Genomic DNA, 11108 nt, shown 5'->3' on the forward strand with positions numbered 1-11108 from the left:
AGCAGCTTAGTTGGAATAGGGTCTAGCAGACAGGTTGTTGGTTTAGATGAGGTAATAATTGAAGTTAGCTCAGAGAGATCTATGGGTAAAAAGCAGTCTAACAGGGAGTGGGGCCTTATCCATGATTCTAGCACTGTTGAACATGAAGATCTATCTGTAATTTTTGGGGGGAGGATCTGGTGAATTCTTTCTCTAATAGCTACAATTTTATTCAAAAAGAAGGTCATGAAGTCATTGCTGCTCAAAGTTAAGGGAATAGTAGGCTCAACAGAACTATGGCTCTTAGTCAGCCTGGCTACAGTGCTGAACAGAAACCGGGGGTTGTTCTTGTTTTCGTCTATTAATGATGAATAATATGCTGTTCTGGCATCACTGAGAGCTTTTTTGTACGTTTTTAAACTATTTTTCCAGGCTAAATGAGATGCTTCTAAATTTCTGGAACACCACTTCCTTTCTAACTTTCGTGTTTCCTGTTTTAAGTTGCGTGTTTGTGAACTATACCATGGAGATCACCTCTGCTGGTTTACTGCCTTCTTTTTTAGAGGGGCAACACTATCGAGTATTGTACGTAGTGAGGCTGCAGAATTGTCAACAAGATAATCTACTTGTGCAGGAGTAACATTAAGGAGACTACTTCCCATTGTATTAACATATGGTGAAGCAAATGATGGAGAAATAATTTCTTTAAATTTGTTGACAGCTTTTTCACTTAAGCATCTGCTATAGTGGAATTTTTTCCTAACTGCTGTATAGTCCGTTATTGTAAATTCAAATGTTATTAAAAAATGGTCAGACAGAAGAGAGTTGTGAGGAAATATGGTTAAATTATCCGCTTCAATTCCATACGTAAGGACAAGGTCTAACGTGTGACTAAAACAGTGAGTGGGTTTATTTACATTTTGGGAAAAACCAATTGAATCTAATAATGAATTAAACACAGTTACTGTCAGCATCTACATGAATGTTAAAGTCACCCACTATAATGACTTTATCTGTACTAAGGACTAAATCAGATAGAAAAACAAAACCTCTGAATAAGGGACTGGAGGACGGTACACGATAACAAATAATAGTGGTTTTTGAGTTTTCCAGTTTGGGTGTGAAAGGCTAAGAGTAAGACTCTCAAATGAGTTATAACTATGTTTAGGTTTAGGGTTTATTGATAAGCTAGAATGGAAGATTGCTGCAACTCCTCCACCTCGGCCTGTGCTTCTAGGAACATGATAATTAATATGACTTGGGGGGGTTGAGTCATTTAAACTGACACATTCTTCCTGCTGCAACCAAGTTTCAGTGAGACAAAATAAATCGAATTGATGATCATTTATTAAGTCATTTACTAACAGAGATTTAGAAGAGAGAGATCTGATATTTAATAATCCACATTTAATAGTTTTGGGGTTTTGTTCTGTAAGAGGAGTAGTCTTAACTTTTATTAGGTTATTATGATTAACTCCTCTTGTTGTCATATTTACTTTATGTAATTTAGGTCGGGGAACAGACACAGTCTCTATAGGTATGTGGGAGTTGTGGGGGGGTGACGGTTGTAAGGACACTGCAGAGAGACGTGTAGGACTGGATCTCTGCATCCTAGGCTTAACTCTAGATTGTCATACTTTTGGTTGTCTAATAAAACCAGCCATATTTCTGGATAAGAAAGCTGCACCATCTAAAGTAGGATGGATGCCATCTCTCCTAATCAGCCTAGGTTTTCCCCAAAAACGTTTCCAATTCTCTATGTAGCCCACATCGTTTGCTGGACACCACCTAGACAGCCAGCGGTTGAATGACGACATGCGGGTGTACATGTCGTCACTGGTCAGATTTGGCAGGGTTCCAGAGAAAACTACGGAGTCCGACATTGTTTTTGCAAAGTTACACACCGATTCAACATTCATTTTAGTGACCTCCGATTTGCGTAATCGCGTAACTCCCACGTGAATAATAATATTACTGTATTTACGTTTATCCTTAGCCAGGAGTTTCAAATATGATTCAACGTCGCCCGCTCTGGCCCCAGGAAGACATTTGACTACGGCCGCTGGAGTCTTTAACTTCACGTTTCTGACTATGGAGCTGCCAATTACCAGAGTTGGTTTCTCAGCGGGTGTGTCGCTGAGTGGGGAAAATCGATTAGAAACGTGAACCGACTGGTGGTGAACCTCGGGCGTCTGTTTAGCATTAGATATCTTACGAACCGTCACCCAGCCGGACTGGCTTCCCGGCTGCTCGGGAACTGCCGGGGGACAGCTAGCAGGGGCTACGCTAGGTCGGCCCGCACCAGCTACCGGGGCCTGACTAGCTGAGTTGTTTTCCCTGGTGCGGAGCCGTGCTTCCAATTCCGTGAGCCTCGCCTCCAAAGCTGCAAAAACCTTACACTTATTACATATACCATTATCACTAAAGGAGGCAGAGGAAAAACTGAACATGAGACAAACCGAGCAAGTGAGAGAAGGAGCGACAGAGGGAGACAGAGAAGCCATTGCTAATGTTTAACTGCTAAGCTAACGAAGCTAATATAAGTGAAGTGTGGAATTTGTAAACTTTAGCTGGTTATGTTTTGCAAAAGCAGGTGCTTGTGTAATACAAGCGTATGTTACGACTAAGTATTAAATCCTGCTGTGAAGAAATCACTTATTTAAGTAAATATAACAGCTACAATTAATCAGTAAACAGTCTTTCGGTAGAAACCCAAGAGTGTGCAGAAACAGGAAGTGACGCAATACGCTTACCGCACGAGCAGCCGTTCCCTTTTTTTTTTTTTTGGTGAATACCATTTATTAAAAACAATGTGTTCAACATCTTTTCTGACATCATTTGTGCTCGCAGCAGCTCAGTCAGGACTGAAACAGGAGTTGAGTAAAACTGTGAAAACAGACAAACAGAAAAAAAAGCCTAAAAGCTGTAGAAAAACAAAAACTTCACACCTTCACATACACTTGAAATGGTTTTCTGGGCCCAAATAAACTACGAAGAGGCAATGAAATCAACAAGTGAGGTATGGTATCCCAGCACCACGACAGACTCAACACACTCACACATGCTTCATTATAATGTAATACGTCTTTTCTCATATATACAGAATCCTCTCTCTTCTGGTCAGATAAATAAAAGCACACGTAGTGAACAGAGGTGAGACGTGAGACTGCTGATGTGACTACCTCCAACACTGGCTGCTGAACAGTTTGGAGCCATTTAGACACTGTGATAGAGGGGCTGCAGCAGGGTTGCAACACAAGGCAAAGCAGTGGTTTACCACTCCGAAGGGGGAGGTGAGAGGTCTGTGTCCACACTGTGAGCACCAAGCAAGAAGGGCCATACATTGATCTCTGTGCTTATTGGATTTCTGTGCTTCATCGTGTCAGTGTTTTCTGAGCTACTATAAGCATCTTATGGTCGATGCTCTGAAAACGTGTGTCTAGATGTTGTTTTATTCATTTTTGATGGCTCCGAATTGTGCATTTTGCGGAGTATAAATAGGTCACTAAAAGTGCCTTGAGATGAATTTCTTGTGAATTGGCGCTATATAAATAAAGTTGAATTAAATTGAACTGAATCAAGAGCTGCAAGAGCTGTTGGCAGTTTTCTTCTTAATGTCAATGCATCAGATTGTTTCAGAAGTTGTTCTTTCAAATTTGTCTTGTGTACTGTAGTTAACTAGCTTCAAGGCTAGTCTGTGCTCCGTACAATCTGATAAATTATACATAATATAGTATTATCATAAAACTCATGAAAATCATTTGGAAATTCATAGGCCATCCAGGAGTATTTAAAGTAAATTATCAGCTTATCTCTATCATTACCAGCTGACACATTAATGAATGAATAATGTTATTCCAATAAGCTAACATTCATTTATGTGATGTCTAATGTCACAAAAGTAGTTTGAGCTAATAATATTGTACTTTTACTGTAGTAGCATTTTAAATCCAGGACTTTTCCTTATAGTATTTATATACTGTGGTATTGCTACTTTTACTCAAGTAAATGATCTGCGCGTCTCTCCAGCCACGAATTCATTATTAAGTGTACTGCCAGAGAGAGCGAGAGGGATTACGTCATACCCAGGCTGCGCACGCAGAATGTCAGAGAGCTACGAGAACTTTCTTCCAAATTAAACTTCTTGGTTACAGCAGTTACTGTCATCGGTATTTGTACTGCGGTTTTTCCACTGGTCATCTTCATCTCTGGATTCCGAGATTGATAAGGTAAAGTATTTTCACACAAACGTTTTTACGTGTTGTTGTTTGCTAAGCTACCTGTAGTGTTAGCTGCTAAATGCTGCTACAAGTAACTTTAACGTTACATATTTGGAAAGTAACGTTAATGTCAACACATCAAATGGCACCTGAATTTTTTTTTTGTTGTAATAAGTATATTTCAAAGACTGTCGCTGTGTTGTTTGCTTATAGGTGACCTGTTGTCAATATTGGAAAAAATCGCACCGGGAGCCTTTTTTTCATCAGTAACGCTACTACAGAGAACGCGGCCGCGTTGTTTTTATTCAGTTGCCTCGTAGGAAAATTCAGTAGAGCAGGTTTTGAATACTGGAATACAGCAATGCACTGACTACAGCAGATTATGTGCTTTTTAGAATAATACAAGTATTTTGAATAACTAAGATTCATTGGTTCTTAACCCTGGTCCTATCTTCTAGTTTCTGATTGACATAAAACACCAAATTTAATGAAATGAATAGCATAATTGTTTTAATAACTTAACTTTTCAAGTCATTTAATAAATAAAAAAGACAAAACATTTTCTGGTTTGACTTTTAGTTTTGAGAATTCGTGCCCATTTCTCTTCTCATATAAACTACAAGGCATATAGGCAAATTGGAAAGCACTGATGTACATTTGATAAATATTTTTAATATAATACATAACCAATTGCTGAAAATAGTTGATGTATTTATCAATATAGAAAATTGATAGATGCAGCATCTATACCAAATCATGTCACAGAACATACAATATAATCTGTGTTTTGCTTTTCTTTAACAGACTATGGCTCAGCAATGGACTTTTGGAGAAGTATGTGTTTGGCTTGGGGAAAATGAATTGGCAAGTTACCAGCAAGACTTTGTAGGTGAGCATTTTAACCAGGGTCCACGGTATACTTGCCTCTGGAACTCTGTCACTGAGCCACGTCTCCGTGAAAACAAAGATGCAGCAGTCTCTGAATTCTCGCCGCGTGGTCCGCTGGAATCGGATGTAGTCTAGTTTATTGTCCAGGGAGCAGACGTTGGAGAGGAGAATGGACGGTAGAGCCGGCCGGCTAGGGTTAGCATTTAGCCTAGCACGGACACCCGCCCGCTTGCCGCGCTTCCACTTCCTCGAGCAGCGCTTCCGACGTCCCCTCACCTGGTCACCGGCGTCAGGTGACACCGAGGGCTGGGGGCCTGGTCTTTGTCGCTGGGGTCGTAGCAAGCCGAGGTCGCGAAGGTTACCAATTACTTCCTCGTGCAGATTATTGTATGTATGAACCCTGTGCCGCAGCAATGTCTGGCGGTCGTACACATGAACACAGCTGACTGTGGTGTCCATGTACTGTAAAGGGTCTGGCTAAATACGGCGAAAACACCATTTGTTCGATCTGGAGAGGCCGCTGCGAGCTACTGCCCCGCCGCCATCTTACCTCTGTGCGGTAAGACTCGCGGTGGTGGCATGTGTGTTTACATCAACACGGAATGGTTCAAGAACTCTGTGCTTGTCTCACGTTTCTGCTCATCGCTAGTGGAGTTCGGGACTGTTAGATGCAGACCGTTCTATTTACCACGGGAATTCACCACTGTTTTCATTGTCGGAGTGTACATTCCCCCCAGCGCTAATGCTAAGGAGGCACTGTGTGAGCTCTTCTGCTCTTCAAGACTGTTTTGAGTGCACTGACTGGGACATGTTTAGGGAGGCCGCAACCAACGGCGATTCCATCAACTTGGAGGAATACACGTCAACAGTAACCAGCTACATCAGCAAGTGCGTTGATGATGTGACCATCTCTAAGACCATCACTACACGCTCCAACAGGAAGCCGTGGATAAATGCTAACGTGTGTGCGCTGCTAAAACAAAGAGACGCTGCCTTCAGAACAGGGGACAAGACGGCCTTGAGAACAGCAAGGGCCAAACTGTCCCGTGCCATTAGAGAGACGAAGTGCGCACACACAAAGAAAATCCACGACCACTTCGAAGACAGCGGAGACACCCGGCGCATGTGGCAGGGCATCCAGACGATCACAAACTACAAGACAACTTCACCTGATTGTGACCGCGACGCCTCCCTCCCAGATGCGCTGAACCACTTCTAGCCCGGTTTGAGGCACAGAACAACGTGAAGGCGAGGAAGCCGACTCCTCCCAGTGACCAGGTGCTCTGTCTAACCACAGCTGAAGTGAGGAAAACTCTATGCAGAGTTAACCCACGGAAGTCTGCTGAACCAGACAACGTTCCCGGCAGCGTGCTCAGGGAGTGCGCAGAACAGCTAGCGGATGTCTTCACAGACATCTTCAACATCTCCCTGAGCAGCAACGTTGTTCCTACGTGCCTCAAGGCAACGACCATCGTGCCTGTGCCTAAGAAGTCTACTGTCTCCTGCCTCAATGACTATCGTCCCGTCGCACTCACCCATCGTGATGAAGTGCTTCGAGAGGCTCGTCATGAGGCACATTAAGACCCAACTCCCAACCTCCCTGGACCCCATGCAGTTTGCGTATCGTCCAAATCGTTCCACGGACGATGCCATCTCCACGACCCTCCATCTGGCCCTCACCCACCTGGACAGTAAGGACTCATACGTACGAATGCTGTTCATTGACTTCAGCTCAGCATTCAACACAATCATCCCTCAGCACCTGACCGAGAAATTGAGCATACTGGGCCTGAACACCTCCCTCTGCAACTGGATTCTGGACTTCCTGACTGGAAGACCCCAGTCAGTCCGGATCGGAAACAACATCTCCAGCACCACCACACTGAGCACTGGAGCCCCTCAGGGCTGTGTGCTCAGCCCTCTGCTGTTCACTCTGCTGACGCACGACTGTGTAGCAATGCACAGCTCAAACCACATAGTCAAGTTTGCTGATGACACGACCGTGGTGGGTCTAATCAGCAAGAACGACGAGTCAGCCTACAGAGAGGAGGTGCAACGATTAACAGCCTGGTGTGGAGCAAACAACCTGTCTCTGAACGTTGACAAAACTAAAGAGATGGTTGTGGACTTCAGGAGAGCACAGGGCGACCATTCTCCATTGATCATCGATGGATCCTCAGTGGAGATGGTCAAGAGCACCAAATTCCTTGGTGTTCATCTGGCGGACAACCTCACCTGGTCAGTCAACACCAGCTCCATCACCAAGAAGGCCCAGCAGCGTCTCTACTTCCTGAGAAGGCTGAGGAAAGCCCATCTCCCTCCCCCTATCCTGACCATGTTCTACAGAGGGACCATTGAGAGCATCCTGAGCAGCTGCATCACTGCCTGGTTTGGGAACTGCACCGTCGCGGATCGCAAGACCCTACAGAGGATAGTGAGGACAGCTGAGAAGATCATCGGAGTCTCTCTGCCCTCTATTATGCACATTTACACAACACGATGCATCCGCAAAGCCAACAGCATTGTGGACGACCCCACACACCCATCACACACACTCTTCACATTCCTGCCATCAGGAAAGAGGTTCCGAAGCATTCGGGCCACCACATCCAGACTATGCAACAGTTTTTTCCCACAAGCCATCAGGCTCCTCAACACACAGAACTGAAATAGAACTTAAACACACTACAAACCAAACTCAACACATTCTCATCACTCACTACTCATCTCATTCCACCACCACTTATTTATTATTTATTTACTTTTATTATTCTACATTTACCGCACTACACTGTTTACCTGCTGTTTTTTTTTTTTGCACATTCCAATGCAATTGCACTTTTTTACATGCTGGACATTTAAATGCACTATACCATTTACATGCTGCTCTTTTTTTACACCCCTAGCACACTTAACTGTACTGTACTGTACTGTAAAATAGTATACAGTAGGTTTACTGGTCGGCAATGTCTTGGGTCTTGTGTCCTGTCCTGTGTTACTTGTGTTGTCTGTCTACACTGTCTGTCTGTACTGTTTTTCGTCTGCACTGTTTGCACTTGGTTGCACTCGATGGACTTTACTATAGCTTGTGTTGTTTGTAGCACCTTGGTTCTTGGAGGAACGCTATCTCGTTTCTACTGTGTACTGTGTACCACTGTGTATAGTAGAAATGACAATAAAAGCCACTTGACTTGACTTGCACTGAATTTGGGACCAGTCTGATGCCTAGCTGTGATGACTATGAATTTATTTGCCTAAACCCTTTGCACAGTACTAGGATCAACAAACACAAAGGCATTACATGATTGAGTTTTTGTATAAATAATAATTGATGTTTGAAATTATGTATTTTTTAAATTTTTGCTATTATTTTGCTACTGCATGATATTATGGCAGAATCCTAATATATTATTTTTATTTTAGGTTCTTGAAGAGGCATCAACTTTGCCTAAAATGGCTGCGGACAGAACAGTCAACAGATAATTCAGTAAGCTGGCAAACAAGCTTGTGTCCATGGCACCAAACAGTGAACTCAAACGTCTCTGCCTACAGTCAGTTGCCAAACAACAACAACAGCCAAACAGACACAGAAAGAAATGGTCAGCACATATGTTAATAACATCCTAGAATGATTTTTCAGCTTCATCCCAAATGCCACTTTTTACGGCTCTGACATGAACATCTGATAGGAAATGTCTTTTAATTTGCCAGCCCCAAGGCCTCTTAATCATGATCTGTAACAGGAAGTTGACAGGCTAACATTAATCTTTCCCAAATTCTCGACCTAAACCTATTGAAATATTCTTGATCATGCTTAAGAATCAGGTCTGTGCTACAAAAGCAACACATTTTATTTAGCTCTACCAAAAGAAGAGTTGTCAAATATCTAACCATAGTTCTACCACAAGCTTGGTTATGGCTACATATTAAACATGTTTGTTGTATAACTCAACTTCATAGCATAAAATAAACTGTTTAAAGAACTAATTTAATTTCTAATATTGTTATCCTAGGCATACCCATGATGAGTGTATGTAAACTTTCATTCACAACTGTATACAGTTTCCAAGATGTGTAAAGGCTCTTCTCCTGCTCTATGATCTCTACATTGGTGAACACAGTGAACAAAAAGAGACTAAGAGACTCTGTTACAGTAAGAGACTAACTGCCATCTGTTTTTCATGAAAAAGGTTTGTTGAAATGTTTAAGGTGATTTTTAATTATAAGAAAAATTTGAATAATGTGATTTCTAGAAATTTATTTCCATGGAGCTATGAGTATTATTTGTCACTTATTGTTTCAGGATCCACTCAGCTCAGTGCCCACAATTGTCCTGAGCATCAGTGATGGTAAGCCCCAGAGTAACTACACTGAGGTCAATGTTCAGATGGATGGACACAAAATGATATTGGACAGTGGGGAAGTAAACATTTCTCTGGCTCTGAGTTTTGCGTTGTCCCTTTACTATGTCTACAATGTTGCCTATCCAGGTCCGCTGAAAAACATATTTGTTCTGAACCTTGAAACTTTGACAACTGCACCAATAGCTGTGCAAAGAGTGGCAAATGCACTTCATGTCTCCTAGTGCCAGGAAATTGTAAGAAGAGACTTTCATTGTCCTACAATGGACTAACATTGAACAATAACTCAAACATTAGAGTCTTGTTACAGTAAAGCTGCAATGAATAATTAATTGATTTGTAAGTCCATTGTTAGTTTATGATTCTGCAACTGTTTTAATCTTCATAATAAAGTTGGTGTTGTTTAAATTGGCATGCAAAATGAACATTTTGCTCTTTCTTAAACTGTTTTCTTTCTCTTTTTTTTTAAGATATTTGTGGAGGCCACATTAGATTCCAGGATGTATTTTTAAAGAACAGAACTTTTTAACTACATTGGACTGCCAATAGCTGTGCTGAGGGTGGAAATGGTTTTTGTTGTTACTGTGTATGCTAATTATGGTCAGTAAACTATTTACATCAATTTTCTTGTACTTATTTTATCCAACACATCAATTCATGATATATTTTATTTTTAAATATTTCTTAAAAATTAGTTCCTTAAAGAACCACTTTTAGAAAAGTTCTTTAAGCAATGATATAAAGTGCCTTAGAGAACCCGTTTTTAGTTCTTTGAGCCACCTTTAGGGGTTCTTTGAAGAACCATCTTATGAAAGGTTCTTAATGGCACCATTTATGATGCCTCAGAACTATTGTTGGATGGTTCTTTGAAGCACCTTTAAGGGTTCTTCAGTGAACCACTGACAAAAATGTTTTTTTTAAAGAACCATCTTCTAAAAGGGTCTTTGCGGAACTAAATATGGTTCTTCTATGGCATCAGTCTCAAGAACTATTTTTTTGTTCCAGTTAGCACCTTTATTTTCTGTGTGTACAGTGAACGCCCTCATCAGAGACTACGAGAGAGCCTACAGGGCAGAGGCACAACATCTGGCAGCCTGGTGCACAGGTAATAACCTGCTCCTTAACTCCACCAAGACCAAGGAGCTCATCATGGACATTAGAAGGGAGAACAGCCCCATCCACAATAACTGAATGGCTTTTTAATATGTTGCCAGCTTTAAGTTTGTGGGTACCTACAAATCAGAGGACCTGTCCTCCATAGTAGTCCATAGTACTTCCACATGTACACTGCTAGCCATAAAGTTGGAATTAAATATTTTTTAACTCTTCTCATGAAATTATTGTGACAATGTGATTTGTTCTTGATAGATAAAAGTGTATATATTCTTTAAACTTTATTGATCAATCTCTTCCAAACATAGAGTGAAAATTACACCACAACTAACTTTAGCAAAACAAAATAATTAGCATAAATAGCATACCAAATTATTCCAACTTTATTATGTTCTGTATAATATGTATATACTGTATAATATTTTGTCTATAGTATTTCCATTTACATTAAGTCCATAATAGTGCAACATCTTGAACATATACTGTAGATACTGGTTAGATACTAAACTGCATTTTTTTGGCTTGTACATATGTAATAATAAAGTTG

General features: G+C 41.3%; 2 protein-coding genes across 2 annotated transcripts in view; one reads left to right on the top strand and one right to left on the bottom strand.

The window, feature by feature from the left end:
- The window catches only part of LOC137137902 (immunoglobulin superfamily member 3-like), a 221794-nt gene that overhangs the window by 184008 nt on the left and 26678 nt on the right, over nucleotides 1-11108 (top strand). The window lies entirely within an intron of this gene.
- Nucleotides 1070-2663, bottom strand: LOC137138247 (uncharacterized). Its single transcript, XM_067525290.1, has one exon. It carries the CDS (start codon nucleotides 2481-2483, stop codon nucleotides 1611-1613), a length of 873 nt encoding a protein of 290 aa, XP_067381391.1. The 5' UTR covers nucleotides 2484-2663; the 3' UTR covers nucleotides 1070-1610.

The sequence above is a fragment of the Channa argus genome, chromosome 12 (assembly GCF_033026475.1).
Source record: "Channa argus isolate prfri chromosome 12, Channa argus male v1.0, whole genome shotgun sequence".
NCBI lineage: Eukaryota > Metazoa > Chordata > Actinopteri > Anabantiformes > Channidae > Channa > Channa argus.